The sequence below is a fragment of the Zootoca vivipara genome, chromosome 13 (assembly GCF_963506605.1).
Source record: "Zootoca vivipara chromosome 13, rZooViv1.1, whole genome shotgun sequence".
Lineage (NCBI taxonomy): Eukaryota > Metazoa > Chordata > Lepidosauria > Squamata > Lacertidae > Zootoca > Zootoca vivipara.
Window position 1 is genome coordinate 24,307,505 of NC_083288.1, and position 17,744 is coordinate 24,325,248.

Here is a 17,744-nt window from a genome sequence, read left to right on the forward strand (position 1 = left end):
CGATACGTTTTCTGGGTTCTCCCCGCCCTTAGCCTGCCTTAATGGAATAAGTATAACCTGAGAAGGCCTTGCGTGAAAGAATATCCATACTACTTCAGTTCTGTTCTCTCGCCTCTTCCTAAAGTTACCTGTCTCTTTTCTTTAGCATTGAGGTTGCATTCACCCCTGAACTTGACCACTGGTTTGCCACTGTGCCTATGGCAGCAAGTGCCCCTAATGCTCTCCTGGGCTGTGGTTCTGTGGGGGGGGGGGATCTAAGCAAGCTACCACTGTAAAATCCAACTATCCCCAAGACGCCAGCCTAAAAGAAGTCAAAATTGGGTATGCCCAGGATTCGGAGCAGTGACTACCATTCCCCATAGCTGTCTAGAAAGGCCCTGTCAAGCCCATACTCTGCTATGCGTTGCAGGCGGATTATGGGAGAGCCGCAGATTTCACAACATGAAACGATCCCAGCAAACTGTTGGAAGTTAGCAGTAGTCCAGTCCCCATAGAACTGTGGGTGTGGAGGTGCTTAGCTCCAGTGCTGGGTGGGGTGAGGCAGGTGTGGATGCAGCCTCAGGTATTTAGTGCTGGTAGAGTTAACAGCTGCTCTCATTAGAAAGTGAAAAACGAACTTTTGAAGCCACTGTTGCAAGTCGAGAAAATTTGCTTCTCTTTTTCATTTAGAAATCTCTGTACTGACAAATTCATCAGAGGTGCTGTTGGAAAAAGTACTCCCAATCCAGGGTGCTGGAGAATATATAACTCTTCTGATGAGAGCTAATCATGTTACCTGCACCTGTGTCTCACTTACCTGTGTACGTCTCTTGGCAAATGCCTGTCTTGGTGGTTCGCAAATGTTTGAGATAAGATAACCAGTGGATTTTATTTGGTTCTTCTCCAGGCATCATCGGGTATCACAATCCCCAAACCCCCTAAGCCTCCAGATAAGCCCCTCATGCCCTACATGAGGTACAGCAGGAAGGTGGGTACAGAACACTTGCTCTTAATTTCAGTAAGCAGTCCTCAAAACCACGTTAACCTCGTGCTTCATCTATTTTGTGGTGGTTCTTAAAAGTGTGCTTGGATGTGTTGTGTTTTTTTTTCTTTCCTTAAGGGAAAACTTAAAGAGTGCAGTTTGTCTTCTCTTTTCACAGTGAAGGCAATAGCGAGCCATGCAAATGGAGCGGGTGGGGAGTTAGTTCCGCTACAGGATGAAACTTGGCCACCGTACTTTCGGGGGACAAATGAAGACCTTCCTTTAATTGAATATTTAGACAATGCTTAAAACTGCTACCAAGGACGCATCTGGTGACTTGTTGACATGCTTTTCTGTTTTAAAAGTACCCAGGATTGGTGCAGCTCGATAGCTGGATTTTGCAGGAGTTGACAATAGGACCTACTTTGCTTTTTTGAAAAGTTGTGTGTGGTTTTTTTCTTTTTTTAAAAAAAAACCACTTTCTTTTTTTTTAAAAAAAAGGGTGCAGCGCCATTCCTCTCTTTCCCCTTTTAAAAAATGTGAGCTTTTTCCTGATTAAAATGAGTACCTAGGACAGCGCCTGATCCAATCCATTGTTGAGGAGTCACTGAGCCAGGAGGACGACTGTGTTACCTGCCTTCCCATCTCTGCTTTTTAAAAAAAACAGCAACACTCGTTTCATCCAGCGGCCTCTCTTAAGACAAAAAGAGAAGAAACATGATGCAGGATTTAAGGGCAAGACTGGCGGAAAAGATGCTGTGCGGCTGAGAATTAAACCAGGCAGTGGATAAACATCGTAACTCTTGACTTCCTGCCCCAAAGAAATAATCAAACAGTGGACATAGCATAGCAAAAAAAACCTGTCTTAATGTAGCCTTGCATTGTGATGATAGTTCTCAGAAAAGACACTAGTCATGGTAGTGATATTAACAACAAAAAAATAGATGTGTTTAATTTTATAAGTATTCAGTTAGCTGGAGCTTTACTACAGATGTTTTTATTAAGGTCTGGGACCAAGTGAAGGCGTCCAATCCTGACTTGAAGTTATGGGAAATTGGGAAGATCATTGGAGGGATGTGGCGAGACCTCACTGATGAAGAGAAGCAAGAGTACTTAAATGAATATGAAGCAGAAAAGGTACACTGAAGAAATCCCTCTCTCTCTCCCCCAAATGACACTGGACGTCTCTCTCTCTCACACGTGCACACACGAGGCTAAAATCTTTTTTAAGAAAGAAAGAGAGACTAGCTCTGGAGGAGGAGGTGATAAAGCAGACTCACATACGAGAGAGTTATTGAGGAAGGAAACTGAATCAACTCTTTGCTGTGCGAGCCCAGCTCTCCTGGGAGTTTTAAGGAAACTATGGTAGAAACACGATACTTGGATTGCTTGAAAAGAGCCCACCCAGGGGGAAAACATAACACCAAATCCTTCAATTAAACCTGAGTCAAGGTTGTGTGCCGTCCCTCTCTGCCCCCCCCCCCAACTCTAAAGGCACCTGGAAATAAAACACAGTTTAATGAGATTTCCCTCTTCCAGTTCCTCCCAGCATCACACTCCTCCTGTATTCCCTTTGCTGTTCATTATATATGGACGCGCACCGAAATGTTTAGATGACACCCTGCCCTGCCTCTGGCTGTGAGACCTTTGCAGAGGAGAGCAGTTGAACCTCAGTAAAGCTGCCCTGAGATGTTGTCCACCCCTTGATTCGCGTGAAATTGGTCCTTGTTTTCCTGCAAGGAGCCTTTAGTCAGAAGGATTCCCCCCAAGGGCAAGGGAGACTGTTTTGGTTGCGATTTTTAAAATGTATCTGTCACAACTCTAGATAGAGTACAACGAGTCAATGAAGGCCTACCATAACTCACCCGCTTACCTTGCCTACATCAATGCGAAAAGCCGTGCCGAAGCCGCCCTGGAGGAGGAAAGCCGGCAAAGGCAGTCCCGGATGGAGAAGGGCGAACCTTACATGAGCATCCAGCCCGCCGAAGACCCGGACGGTAAGCAGGAGTAGCAGGTGTGGTGCTTTCTGCCCATAAGGAATGGCAAGGGGGTTGGTGGGGAAGCTGAAACTTCTCACTCAAAAAGGCTACTTAGCAATGGAATTGTTTAGCAGGAACCCTTGGGCCAGTTACTTGTCCCAAATCAGTCTCTTGTCACTCACCCCCAGCAGCTTGGTGGTGGATGATCCATACTACTACTAATAATAATAATTTATTATTTATACCTCGCCCATCTGGCTGGGTTTCCCCAGCCACTCTGGGCAGCTCCCAACAGAATACAGTATTAAAAACACAATGAAACATCAAACATTAAAAACTTCCCTAAACAGGGCTGCCTTCAGATGTCTTGTAAAAGTCAGATAGTTGTTTATCTCCTTGAGGGCATTGGAGGGCATTCCACAGGGAGGGCACCACTACCGAGAAGGCCCTCTGCCTGGTTCCCTGTAACCTCAATTCTCGCAGTGAGAGAACCAGCAGAAGACCCTCAGAGGAGGACCTCATTGTCCAGGCTGAACATTTAAGCTACCTGCATTGAGTGATACTGAATATATGCTCTTTAATCTTGGCAGAATCAAAACGCATTCTTTTGCGGGGATGCTGAGCAAAGAGCCTAGATCAGGGTATCAGAGGGAGCATCCCTCTCTGCCCGCGGGAACAGTCTCCAGCACAATCTCGTGCGTGTCTGGTCTTTTAACTTCAGAAGGCTTGAAAAGGACCAGATCCGCATTTCTTGATGCCTTTTCCAAATCATGAGCTTTCCTGCAGCAAGTCTTCTTATGCCTCCCTGCAAATCCTAAGTGTATGAGGGCTTATTGTGGTCTCATGAAAGGCATTCTGCACAGGTTTGCATGTTCTCTGTTACCCTCACCCCAAGTTGGAAGGCTGAATCCTGGCAAACACAGGTTCCGGGGATAGGATAACAGTGAGACTTTTCTCTCTCTCTCTCTCTCTCTCTCTCTCTCTCACACACACACACACACAGAGAGAGAGGGAGAGAGAGACAAGGTGTTGCAATGTGGGAGCTGGAAAACTCCATGTTTCCCTGCAACTAAAGAGTTAATTAAGAGAGTTAGGATGACTCGATCCTATTCAGCCACTTCAACAGAGCTGGGTAATTACAAATAAGCTTCTTTCTCCTACTCATGGCAGAAATTAAGCATGGGGTGAAGCATCATATTGAGCATGCAATCATTTTATTTCTCGGCCAGACTAAGTGCTAGCCTTGCTGCTGTCAGACGTCCAATGTTTTTATCAGTCTGAACTCATTGGCTGGAAGGGATGGGCTAGAAATTCAGGGTGGCTCCTCAGTGAAACCTATCCAAAAATAAAGTTTTGTTTAGATACGAGGCCAAACCCATAGCCGGTATTTATCCTCCCGCTCCTCAAAGCAAAAATTAAAAAAGCCCTTTGGTGCTTGACTGTCTCTGGCATCCTTTTGTTTCTCTGTAGGCGGTTCTGGCTAGGGGAGGATGGGTGGGTGGCGGCAAGTTTGCCATTCAGTTTAAGTACTGACTTGTGCTGGGAAAGGGGACAGGGCGGGGGCTTGCTGTGCTTCTGTAGAAAAGCAAACAAACAAAAAGCCACCTTCCTGTTTCCTTCACTGATGGCGCATATGCATTCCTCTACAAAAAGAGGCCAGGGCTCCACCTGTCTGTGAAGTGCAGCTTGGTTCCTTTCTCACTCTGTAGCAACCAACGATGATGATGATCTCTTTTTTTTAATTAAAAATATCTTTATTTAATAGCATACATAAAATACAAATCAACATAAATCAACAAAATCAACACAACACAACGCAAATATAAAATTATAGAAAATTATACAAAATTAAACAAACTTGTGAAGAAAAAAGAAGAAAGAAAGAAATCACAAACAAACATAAAACAAAGTAAACTTCCCAGCTTTCCATATCAGTTCCCCACATACAAATAAATTTAACTATGCTTTCCTCTTATGAAACTAATTCCTTATTTCATGTCTCAATTTCTTCCTATATACATAATAAAGCCAATAAACTTGTGCGAACTTAATCGAAGCAGATCACCCATCTGGAATTTATACCTTCATTACAAAAATAATCTTTTACGTATTTCCATTCCTTTTCCCATTTTTGCTTAGGGACTTTTCTAACTATTGCTGTTAATCTTGCTCATGATTGCTGGGTATGTTTAGCCTGGAGAAGAGAAGGTTAAGGGGTGATATGATAGCCATGTTCAAATATATAAAAGGATGTCATATAAAGGAGGGTGAAAGGTTGTTTTCTGCTGCTCCAGAGAAGCGGACACGGAGCAATGGATTCAAACTACAAGAAAGAAGATTCCACCTAAACATTAGGAAGAACTTCCTGACAGTAAGAGCTGTTCGGCAGTGGAATTTGCTACCAAGGAGTGTGGTGGAGTCTCCTTCTTTGGAGGTCTTTAAGCAGAGGCTTCACAGCCATCTGTCAGGAATGCTTTGATGGTGTTTCCTGCTTGGCAGGGGGTTGGACTGGATGGCCCTTGTGGTCTCTTCCAACTCTATGATTCTATGATTGCATGCATAAACAGCATGCTAATGAAGAGACTCTTTAATGTAGAGGTAGAATAGGGTCCTCTTCTCATCCTGACCATTGGCCATGCTGGCTAGAGGGCCACAGGCTGTCCGACCCTAGGCTAGATCTTCCTACAGGTTGCCCTCTTCGCTCTTCCAATGTTGCAGTACTTTGCATACTAACATGGCAGAAAGCCTTGCGGAGCGGAGCGAGGTAAGAACCTGCATCTAGTGACACTTAGAACAGGGAACATTGAGTTTGAGAGCTTGTAGGTCGTGGTGGCTAAAGGCACGAGCTGGGTTGTCTACTCTTCAAATATCAGTTCAGTCCTGAACTCGTTGGACAGCATAAGAGTCACACACAGTTTAAAAGGCCATGGATTGTTGAATTAGCCAAAGGCCTGGGAGAAGAGGAATGTTCTTGCCTGGTGCCTAAAGATATGTTAACAAAGGCAGAGCATTCCACAAAGCCAAGCTTCAGGATTTCTGGAAACTTGGAAGATTCTTTGGAGGAATAGCGAAGTGACAGAAAGGAATAGAGAGAACAGAAAGCTGTACACTTCAAGAGGTTGTATCCAATCTTAGTCCTACTCTGGATACAGCCATTGAAATAAGCAACCTAAGTTAGTCATGCCCATTAATATAGTGAGTCTCCTTGTGAGTAGGACTTGACATTAGATGCAACCCAAAGTTACTTAGCCAGTGTTACCTGTGAAGCTAAGCAGTGGTGAAACTGCAAACTGCACTCTGGTATCTTCTACTACTGCATACATTTTTGTTTCAGATTATGACGATGGGTTTTCTATGAAGCACACTGCTACAGCCCGTTTCCAGAGAAATCACCGCTTAATTAGCGAGATCCTGAGTGAAAGTGTCGTCCCCGATGTCAGATCCGTGGTCACCACGGCAAGGATGCAGGTTCTCAAACGCCAAGTCCAGTCCTTAATGGTTCACCAGGTAAAGTTTGGATATATGAGAATGCTTAATAAACATAATAGCTTTTCATGTGAAGTGTGCTCGGGTGATACCTGTGCCTATAACAGCAGCTGTTCCCCACGCACCACCCCCGTGTTTTGAAATCTACCTGTTATTCCAATAAAATCTCCCCATTGTTGAGACCTGTCACTAGCACTGCTACTGCCTTTTCTCTGCTGGTGGGGAAGAAAAATCTGAAACACCTTCAATATTTTCTTCCATTTTAAATACTGAACTATGTTTTGTCCTTGGGCTCTGAAATCATCCATAATATTGAACCTCCTGTGGCCTGAAATTGTTTGAGTACAGCAACAGTGCCTGTTTAAAGACACGTTTGGCCATGGGTAGGCAAACTAAGGCCCAGGGACCGGATCCAGTCCAATCGCCTTCTAAATCCAGCCCGCGGACAGTCTGGGAATCAGCATGTTTTTACAGGAATAGAATGTGTCCTTTTGTTTAAAATGCATCTCTGAGTTATTTGTGGGGCATAGGAATTCGTTCATTTCCCCCCCTCAAAAGAGTCTGGGCCTGCGTTTGGCAAACCTGTTGCAGCTCTAGTCCTCCCTCCAATCCACAACTCATAGGCCTTTCTTTCAACCCTTTCTTTCAAGATGGTGCAAAAATATAAGATGTTGCTTTTCTTGAATTATTTGTTTATCTTTTATTTTCTTCTACCTCATCCCAAACAACTCGTGTATCATTATTTGTATCTTGCCACTTCTTCTTGCAAGTGTGTCTTTGAGGGCGGGTGGATCTTGCTATAAACATGCATGTGTTTCAAAAAGCAGCTTGTGGAGAACCTACAAGTCTCTTGATGTAGCTGAAAACATATCCTGGGCATATGATTCCCCCCCCCCCACACACAAAACTTACCTCTTTCTCACTTTTGGAGAGGGGGGAGACCCAACATTCAGTGCTTTAGACAATTTCTGTAGAGAGATCAAATGTAACAAAAGGTCCGGACTACCTCTTTAAATATCCCCGTACATGCTGTACTTTGTCACAGAGATGCAACGGTTGAACCAGGTGAAACTAGGAGCCGCTCTTTCTAAAGACTCTGTTGCAACTTTTCATTAGCATGCAAACCGCCAGAGGCTATTTCTCTGCATGCTAGGGTTTGTTTCCCTAGTTGCTAAATATGTGAACTAAATGTTCTTTCTCCAAGATTTAGGATAGAAAAACAATGGTATGTACAGGGCAGGGGGGAACCTAAACTGAAATCAATGGAAAATGTAAGGAGCCAAGTTATGGATTGGTTACAATACCATCAGTTACATGAAATGTTTAAATTAGATAGGGGGGAAAAGGGTTTTTCAGACCAAAGCTCACAAATCGAAAAAGAACTACAAAACAAAGAGAAACTTTTGTCTGAAATGTATAATCTGTTACTAGACTGGGAAACAAAAGACGAGCTTGATAAAGCCTCAATGACACACTGGGCAATAGATATAGGACACAAAATAGATTTTAACCACTGGGAAAAACTCTAGGAAAGTGACTTGCAGTTTACAGCATGTTATTATTTGAAGGAGAACTACCTGAAAATGATTCACAGATGGTATTTAAGTAGGCTTGCTAAGGGACGCAGGTGGCGCTGTGGGTTAAACCACTGAGCCTAGGGCTTGCTGATCAGAAGGTCAGCGGTTCAAATCCCCGCAATGGGGTGAGCGCCCGTTGCTCGGTCCCAGCTCCTGCCAACCTAGCAGTTCGAAAGCATGTCAAAGTTCAAGTAGATAAATAGGTACCGCTACAGTGGGAAGGTAAATGGCATTTCCGTGTGCTGCTCTGGTTCACCAGAAGCGGCTTTGTCATGCTGGCCACATGACCTGGAAGCTGTACGCCAGCTCCCTCGGCCAATAACGCGAGATGAGTGCCGCAACCCCAGAGTCGGTCACAACTGGACCTAATGGTCAGGGGTCCCTTTGACTTTGCCTAGACTTGCTAAGATGTATAAGACTGAATCAGATAAGTGCGAAGAGGTGGTCAGAACGTTCTTTCACATGTGGTGGACTTGTAAAAGAGTATTGGGAACTGATCCATAATGAATTGGAAAAAATGTTTAAAATTACTTCCCCCTCCCCCCCCAAAAAAACAGAGTCCTTTCTGTTGGGGGTAATTCAGACTGAAATTCCCAGGTGTCAAAAAATGTTATTTATGTATGCTACTACTGTGGCCTGTGTTTTATTAGCCCCAAAATGGAAAACAAGTGAGGTCCCTACCAAAGAAGAATGGCAACTTTAGTTGACAGAATATGTACAACTTGCAGACTTAACATAAAGAATAAGAGAACAAGAAGAACATACCTTTAGAGAAGATTGGAAAACGTTTATTGAATAGATGGGAAATTATTGTGTACAGCTGAAAAAGTTGGCAGCATTAAGATAAATTCAACAGTGTAAATAAGTTTTGATGGATGCAATAATGGAATACTGAAAGTTATAGTTTTTGTATAATATGCAGGGATGTATGATATGTAAAATGAACTATGGAAAGAGAAGAAGGGAAGTCATTGATGTTTTAAGAATGTAAAATGGACCACCTCTTTTTAGCGCAACTGTATAATACCTGATCCTGAACTGTTGGTTCCACAGTGTTGGACCCACCACCAATAAGTCCATGGGTAGCTATGAGGACACCTTGAGAATTCCTTTGTATACTTCAAGAGGCAGCATATGTGCATATTAAAACTAAATTCAAAATAGCATTTCACCTTCTGAACTGTGTGGCTAAAACTAACACCTTCCAAATGTATTCAGGCTGACAAATCTATTGGGAAAGAGTTCACAGGTGTGTGGACCATCTCTGCACACAAATGGAAATGTCACCAGGACACACTCGATTGATATTAGAAGGTCTTGTAAAATATGGATCTTAGCGTTCAAGCAGTCAGGCATGTGTGCATGTATATGGAGAGGTATGGAGAGATTTTAAAGCACAGATAAATTAGCATTTTTACAGCCATTTGCAATGTCTTTAAGCTTGGGGCTGGAGCGTAATAACCTGTTCGTTAAGCGTTTGAGGCATGCTGGTGTGCTGCCAAAAATAAACTTCACCTCCTGGTTAGCAGAAATTAAGGACGTGATTATACTACAGTCTTAAACCTTCCCACATACACACATCTCCAAATATGGTTCTTTGGAATTATGATCCCATGAAGAGGCCTCGTCTCTAACCATTCTTACAAGTCTCAGGCAGAGGGATGTTTGAAATGGTCCACAGGCGAAAGAGTGGCAAGGATTTCTTGGGAGGTGTTTGCCAATGGAATAAAATCGTTCACATTACTTGGCCTCATTTTGTTTCTGAAATCATCTGCTTTTATTTCAAAGTAGAGGATCTGCATATTTTTCTTCAAATTCCCCGCTCTCAAATATAGCAGTATTTTGCATGAACATTTGAATTAACGTGTGTTGTGTGTGTCGTGTTACATCTATGTGCTCACTTTGTAATCTGATTTTCCACTCACAGCGGAAACTAGAAGCTGAGCTCCTGCAGATAGAAGAACGCCACCAGGACAAGAAAAGGAAGTTCCTGGAGAGTACAGAATCCTTTAACAATGAACTAAAGAGGGTAGGGTTCTGCAGAGCTTTTCTGTTTGTTCCATGTGAAATAAGCAAAAATCTGCCCTTATGGGGTTCTCCATCGGTCGGAGAATATAACAGAGGCCAACCAGAGAATTTTGAGAAGCAAAGCCTTTTATTTTTGCTGTTGCAACAGGGTCCTTCCCCTCACGCAGGAGAACAAGGAATGAACCCAGAACAAAAGAGAACCTCCACTTTTATCAGTTTTCCCATCACCCAGAAACACCCCCAATACATCATTCCTACATCACAGCTACGTAATCAATACCTCACAAAAAGGGAGGGTTCAAGGTAGAAATCTGAGCACCTTTTACACCTCTCCCAGTCCTCCTCTCACCCCTCCCAGGTGTGAATTCCTAAACACAAAGAGAAATTAACAGTTTCCTAAAAGTTGATCACTATCTTTTTTTCGGAGGAGTCTTCCATTGTGAATGAGATGGCTAGTAGTCTGGCACCATTTATGGGGAAATGTCCAGTTGGCAGAGCCTCCGGCTTACAGGATTATGGCTCCCATGTTGATAAGTCATGTGGAAATGTGTGTGTGATTCTGGTCAGAGAGAGTCAAAATGGTGTCAGTCAGGCCTGTCTTCCTGTGCTGCTTCAGACATGTGCCTGTACATTCATGTGCATCTTTATGAACAATTATTATTTTATATATATATATATATATATATATATATATATATATATATATATATAGCCTTAAAATTTACAACACATGGACTAGTCGGCTTTCTCAGTCAAGGGCTGATGTATGACTCCCCAAAACAAAGAGGAGGGAGAGCTGAAATCCTCTGCCATTGCCGTTTTATAACACTTTGTACTACTAAGTCCATCCGGTCCCATGAGCTCTTTTGTCTGGAAAGCCTAGGGAATGAGCTTCTGCTGCATATCAGCCCTAGGGTAGGTTTAGTTTCCTTCGAAGCAAGGCTTCACCTTTTCTAAATATTGTGCCTCCCAGTACAGTGGTACCTCTGGTTACGAACTTAATTCATTCCAGAGGTCCGTTCTAAACTTGAAACCGTTTTTATCCTGAGGCGCGCTTTCACCAGTGGGGCCTCCAAAGGTCGCAACCAGGAGCATCTACTTCCGGGTTAGTGGAGCTCATAACCCGAAGCGTGTGTAAGGAGGATGGTTCGTAACCAGATGTATTACTGTACACAGGTTGGGAAGGAGCAAAGGGGAAATGGCATCTTGCACCGGTAGTCTAGTTCCAAGGCAAAATAAATACAGGCCAAAGAGTCCACAGACTTTCCTCATGAGAGCTAGCTAAGGCAGTTTGCGGAGAAGAAGACTCAGATTGCTGGATATACCTTCAAATAGAAGATCTTCTCACTAACATGCTGGGTGTCTCACTAACCTCCTAGCTTACTATGTGTAGGAATATTGTCAGTGGGAGAGCATTCTCTCGTGAGCCCAACGCACCTTAGTCTGAGGCCCAGGCATATTAATCACCTCTCTGAAAACAAGTCCCATCTCAGCTTTTAAGATTCAATGTGGCTCACAATATTCAACGTGGAATGGACATGATGGCTCACCTCCAACATACCCAGTCCCTGGAGCTCACCCCATCGCGGGGATTCGAACCGCCGACCTTCTGATCGGCTAACTATTTACTTTTGTTCCAGCCCAACATAACATCCCAAACTAGACTGCACACTCATTGTTGCTGGCCAGGTTCCTTTTATTAATGAAATGGTTGCTTGACAAGGGGAAGTGATTCCGTTTTGGTACTACGACCCGTCCTGACTAGCTGAAACTATACAGGGAAGGGTTAGGGAGTTGGAGTCTGGCTGTTGGAGCATGCTGTTGAAAACTGAAGGTGTGAAATTCAGATTCTCATTGGAATGACGACATCCAAAAAAACAATGCATGTCACTTTTCCACACAAAGCGGTTCACCACATAACTACAGCAGTGACGGAAATATAAAAACTCCCATCGTAATCCCAGCTTAATGTGTCAGAGGGGCGTGTGTAAAATCTGTTCCACAAACAGAACCATTTATGGGTAAGAGAATCTTCAAAACCTGACGCAGTAGGTCTTTTTATAGTAAACCGTGGCTGGAAACAGTGCTTTTTTTCCTAAAATAATGTTTAGGGGTACTCTCATTTTCCAACTCATCTTGAAATACTGCCCCTCAATGAGGCCAAACTCAGATTCACAAAATGTTTAGGGGTATGCGTACCCCTGCGTACCCCAGAAAAAAACAGCCAGCTTTTTGTCTCTGGTATGTGAGCGAAGCAATCCACACACACAGTTTTCTGTACCAGAGGGTCTTTGAATGGAGCGGAGGTATCCCTCTGCCCTGCGTGGCTCTGCTGGAGCTCCACCATAGGTGGGGAAGCCCTGCTGGTCAGGAGTGTCCTAGTGCTCATGCCCAAACACCAGGCAAGCAGAAACTGCTAGCGGTGGCTCCTGTGTAGACCCATCACATGGCAGTCACAGGGCCAGCCTGGGGTGCTTTGCTGTTCCAGCCTGGGAGCTGACTCAGTGAAGGGGAATGTTTCCCCTGCCTCTCTCCCCATAACTTCTTCCCTGGCTGCCACGAATGCTATGGCTGTGAATGCAGCGCTGGCTGTGCTACCCTACCAAGCCCCACAGGATTTCCCCCCGATAAATTAATCTATAATGTGGTCCCAGCACTTCCCAACAGGAATCTTACCAATCCTGTTTAAATAAAGATGCGAACCTGGACTATTCCCACTACCGGAACCAAGCAGTGATAGATCGGACTAGTTCAAATTAATTTTAAAGGTTTTTTTGTAAGCTACAACTGAAACACACAAAGCTGGTTGGTTCTTAGGAATAATAGTTTCTGAGTTTTGCAAGCACAGATGGCTTGTCGTTGCCTCAAATGTTGGGTTTTGGCTTTGATTCTGTGCTAAGATATTTATCTAAGATAGTGTAAATGAATCACACCTACAGTGTGATTTATTCATACATATTGTGCACCTTATTTCTGCTGTATGTATGATTCCCTTATTGCATATTGGAGGGAGGGGAGACTGAAGTTGGGAGAAAATGCCGTGCCTAAGGCTGCCTAGTGACTCCATGGAGGGGAGACAGGACTTGAGCCTGCAGCCCCAAGATGATGAGAGGACCTGGATTTTAAAAGTGGCGTGTGATTTTTTTCCTCTTCCCCACATCCAGCTGTGCAGCCTGAAGGTGGAGGTGGACATGGAGAAGATAGCGGCCGAAATCGCTCAGGCCGAGGAGCAGGCCCGCAAGCGGCAGGAGGAGAGGGAGAAGGAGGCCGCGGAGCAAGCCGAGCGCAATCAGAACAGCACAAGCGCCGAGGAGGAGCAAGCTGCCAGCAAGGCAGAGGAGAAGAAAGAAGAGGGGAGCACTCCGATGGAAGCAGGTAATTGTGTGGAAAGCCCAGGTGTTGGGGAGCTTCCCTTGAAGCAGCAGTGGTGGATGAGGGGGGCATGTAGCCGCGGTCGGGAGAAGTTCTGCTGTTTTAAGCTTTTCTTAAAGGATCTGAAGTCTGTATCAAGTAGCACAGTTGAGTTTTAATAGGCTCCCCCATCAACCAGTGGCTTCCCTTTTTCCGTGTCTTGCGCATCACTGAGGGACCAGGTTACAGCCACGTCTGGTGACACAGGTGCGAGGAAGACTGAACTTAATAACCAGGGCTTGTCTTTAATTGCCATTTACGATACAGCCAGACTTTCATTCAGAACAAGGTTTCCTCTTCTATTAGGAAAAAAGAGGAATAACTTTTCCGAACTATGTGTAGTTAGGCTGGGTAAGAGCCTTGAAGTGGAGGTGCCCAGAGCAGGGCTTCTTCCTCAATTTATGCCTCTGGGTCTGTGGAGCTGCTCCAAAGCAATATTCAGCAGCTGATAGTTCAATGGAAAACAAGTCTACCTATGAGGGGCCCCTTAGGGTTGAGGCTTTGTAACAACTAGTTCCCACTCCAGCCCACAGCCAGGGGGAAACAAAGCTCTCAGTGAGAAACCACGTTTCCTTACATGCTTTCCTTGTTGGGAGAGAGTGCAGAGCCCCCCCCCCCAAAAAAATCCTAGCATCATAGAATTGTAGAGTTGGAAGGGGCCACAAGAGTCCTCTTGTCCAACCCCCTGTAATGCAGGAATATTTTGCCCAACATGGGGCTTGAACCCACGGCCCTGAGATTAAGAGTCTCATGCTCTACCAACTGTGCTACGAGGACTGAAAGAATGAGCTCCAGGGAAATCTATGGGGAAATAGTAGGCCTGCTCCTTTCGTCCTTGCTCATAACTCAGATAGAGTTATATTGTTTCATTGGTAACATAAGAGGAAAAATGACTATTGCTCATTCTTAATCTAAGCACAACCACCAGGACTCCTGATTAGGTATTTGGGTATGCGATGTTGAATGTTAATTCTGTTCTGTCCTGTTTCCCCTTTTTATTGTTTTTGCTTAAACCACTTCACAAACCAGGAACTTGCACATTGACCACTAATAATGAACCATATGCTGTAGATATCACTGCAGATTTATTATGCTCCTTTTGTGATACACAAATGACATGAGACTTGGTCTATTTATTTGTATCATTTATTATTCCTCTGATCCTTATTTATAAAGCTCAATTAAAAAAAAGTTATTAAAATAAGAATACGACTAATAAAGCTCTGATACAGTTGGAAGGGTTATGCAGCCAGGCAGCAGGGGCTGCAGCCAGAATGGTTGAGGAAACCCAGCCAGATGGGCGGGGTATTATTATTATTATTGTTATTGTTGTTGTTATTTTATTTTGCACTCCTTGGAGCTAGGAGGGGTGGAGTTGGTAGGGATTGCCCCTTTTTGTGCAAACCACGAAAGCACTTCTGCCTCTCTGCCATCCTGATTGAGCTCACAGCTTACCGTAATTTGGGGCAGAAGGAAGGCAAGAACTAGGCTGTGCCAACACCCTGCAAAGAAATATGTCAGTAAGGGAAAGATTTTGTGTAGAATTGGACTTCCTTGAATCGGTTCCCCGTTGTACTGCACACTCCCCCTTCATTCATTCACTCAGCCCAGCAGTTGATTGCCATGGCTATAGTGATGCCTCCTCACCTTTCCCCACATCTTCCCAACAACAATTCACAGCCCTTTCTGCCCCTAAGCCCTTGTACTGGCAGATCAACTCCTTCGCCGTCAGAATGCTCATTCCATGACATCATAGCAGTCCGGCCAATGGTTGGAGAGGTGGCTGCACATTTTCAGTAAAGGGAAGCAGCAGGCCAGTTAGAGAGGTGGAATTGAAGGTGGGGGATTTGGGGAAACTGTGATTAAAACAGTTTCTGAATTTCCATATCTTGTTTAATATGATTACTAAGCCATATCCCTGTGATAAGTAACCAGTCTGCCAAATTACCAAATATTAATTCCCCTTTGTATATACTTGGTTGTTACACAACCTAGGCTCTACAAGCCAATGATTGCCCCAAGAATCTACAAACAATACCCATCTTACGCATAGCAACTCTTAAGACAGGATTGCTTTGTTTTGTTTTCTTTCTGGGCATGCCATGCATTGTTTAGACGCCTATTGTTGTGCTTGAAAAGCTTTCTAAATTCAAAGGAGGGGAAATCTCACTGGCAAACTTGTTTCTATGGCAGAGGAGCCTCCTGCGGAAGAAACCATCGAGAGCCAGCAAAACGGTGAAGGGACATCCACTCCAGAAGACAAGGAGAGCGGCCAGGAAGGAGTCGAAAGCATGGCAGAGGAAGGAACGAGCGACAGCAACACCGGCTCCGAAAGCAACAGCGCCATGGTCGAAGAACCCCCAGCTGACCCGGTGGTTCCGGAAGAGAGTGAAAAGAAAGAATAAATATATAGCTACTTTTCATGCATCTCCCTTTTTTAAAACAAAAACAAAAGATTAACAGCATGGGAAAGAAAAGAGGTGGTATGTAGGTTCTTCTTGGTATCATTTCATGTTTTGTATATTGGTCACCACCAAATGGTTACTGGGCATTTTAACTTTTTGTAACATCAGATATCCAGGGGTCATGAATGGATTTAGAGCGATCAGTTGGCACAGAAGCAGATCACAGTTCGCACACAGCTGCATCATAATCCACAACACCTTTGTCACTCTTCTCTCTCAAGGAAGCAATTTTGCTCTATGATTTGCTTTTTTAAAATTTTCCTTATGCCCTCTTTCCGGGGAAATGTTATAGAATGTTTTAGAGAAGCAGCCACATATTCGAATAATCCCTTTGTTCTCAGTCGGAGACTTGGCAACTTCGAATCAGATTGTTAAGTTATAAGTTCTGCCAAATTCACTCTCCCTCTTTCACATTATTTAAAATTGTGTGTGGAACTGATACTCCAGACTTCCATTTCTTTCAGATATAATTGAAAATTGGTTATCAGTGAATAGCACAAACTTCCTTCCTGCAAAATTACATTGCCATTCGTTTTTGTGAAGAAAGGAAGTTTCCTGTTCCACAAAACTGCATTTCTGAGCTTGTTTTTAAACACCCTTCTTGTTTTATTTCCTCTCTATCCAAACACTTAAAAAAAAAACACACACACACACACCTCATAGTTTTAAACTAGTTTTGTTTTTTTTAAATAACCTGTTAGGGAAATCCTTATACAACTTTGCATGAAAATAGCATGGAAAGATCTGGATAAGAGCTACATTTGCAGGACACTTTCTTTGCTCTTAACGTCCCCCTTTTTCATTGTCTGTAAAAGAAAAGCTGACTTTCCAACACTGAAAAGAGACGGGGATGAAATGTAATATTTCAGAAGTCTGAAATGTGAGAAAGGCCTTAAACCAGAATGCAGTTTCTCCCCAGGCACATGGTGATTAAGGCCCTTCCCACTGAAAATGCAACTGCATTATACAGCTTCGTTAAGCCTTGGGGCTCTATCCAGCGATGTGGGATCCGTGAGGGATTCCCCCAGCACCGCCATTTTGATGTTCCTTGATCCCTTTCCTGAGAACGATTTGATGCAAAGGCGGTGGTGGAACACAAATCCAAGGCAGTTGTTTGAAGCTTGTCAGAGCGTTTCCCCTCCCACGCTGCGCTGTGCTACCACGGCACCATGCAAGCAATTCATGTCAGACAGCCCTTTGGGAGTTGCAGCGAGCTCTTTGGATCCTTTACAGCACCACCAAGTTATTTGTTTTCCTTGTTAAACGCAGGCTGTCTGAGAATTCTGCTTCAGGGTTGCCCTCCACAGACGTCTTCTCAGAGGATTAAAAAATAAATTAGTAACTTTAAGGGAAGGCAACGCCAGTCTTTTTGTGAGTGTCTCCTAATCCGTTGTTGGTTTAAGGATTTATGGTGGGTTTTGTTTTGTTTTGTTTTTTTAAAAACTCTTTGTTCTGTTTTAAATGGTTTTTCATGTAATAAACTAAAACATGTTTTAAGAAAATGGGAAGGTGGTAGCGGTCTGTACTTGTCTCAGATTTGTTATAAAGCACTGGTTCCATTCCGTCCGTCCCCCAAAGGAGGGGGAATAAAACTCTGAAGAGAACCATCTTTTTTTTTTAAAAAAAAAAAAAAGCTTGAACTCCTTCCAGCATGCCTGTACAGTCGTACCTTGGTTCTCGAATGGAATCCGTTCCGGAAGTCTGTTTGACTTCTGAAAACATTCAAAAACCAAGATGCGGCTTCTGATTGGCTGCAGGAGCTTCCTGCCCCAATACAAAGCAACGTTGGACGTTCGGCTTCCAAAAAAAACGTTCGCAAACCGGAACACTTACTCCT

At 43.8% G+C, this 17,744-nt stretch overlaps 1 protein-coding gene across 2 annotated transcripts in view; it reads left to right on the top strand.

Moving 5' to 3' along the window:
- The window catches only part of SMARCE1 (SWI/SNF related, matrix associated, actin dependent regulator of chromatin, subfamily e, member 1), a 30,726-nt gene extending 13,204 nt beyond the window's left edge, over positions 1 to 17,522 (top strand). For both annotated transcript variants that reach the window (XM_035135524.2, XM_035135525.2), the window contains exons 5-11: positions 887 to 967; positions 1,967 to 2,098; positions 2,787 to 2,958; positions 6,275 to 6,447; positions 9,931 to 10,032; positions 13,196 to 13,406; positions 15,636 to 17,522. In XM_035135524.2, coding sequence (XP_034991415.1) covers positions 887 to 967; positions 1,967 to 2,098; positions 2,787 to 2,958; positions 6,275 to 6,447; positions 9,931 to 10,032; positions 13,196 to 13,406; positions 15,636 to 15,847 — 1,083 coding nt within the window. In that variant the 3' untranslated portion in view covers positions 15,848 to 17,522. The remainder of the gene's footprint in view (positions 1 to 886; positions 968 to 1,966; positions 2,099 to 2,786; positions 2,959 to 6,274; positions 6,448 to 9,930; positions 10,033 to 13,195; positions 13,407 to 15,635) is intronic.
- Positions 17,523 to 17,744: the final 222 nt, after the last annotated feature.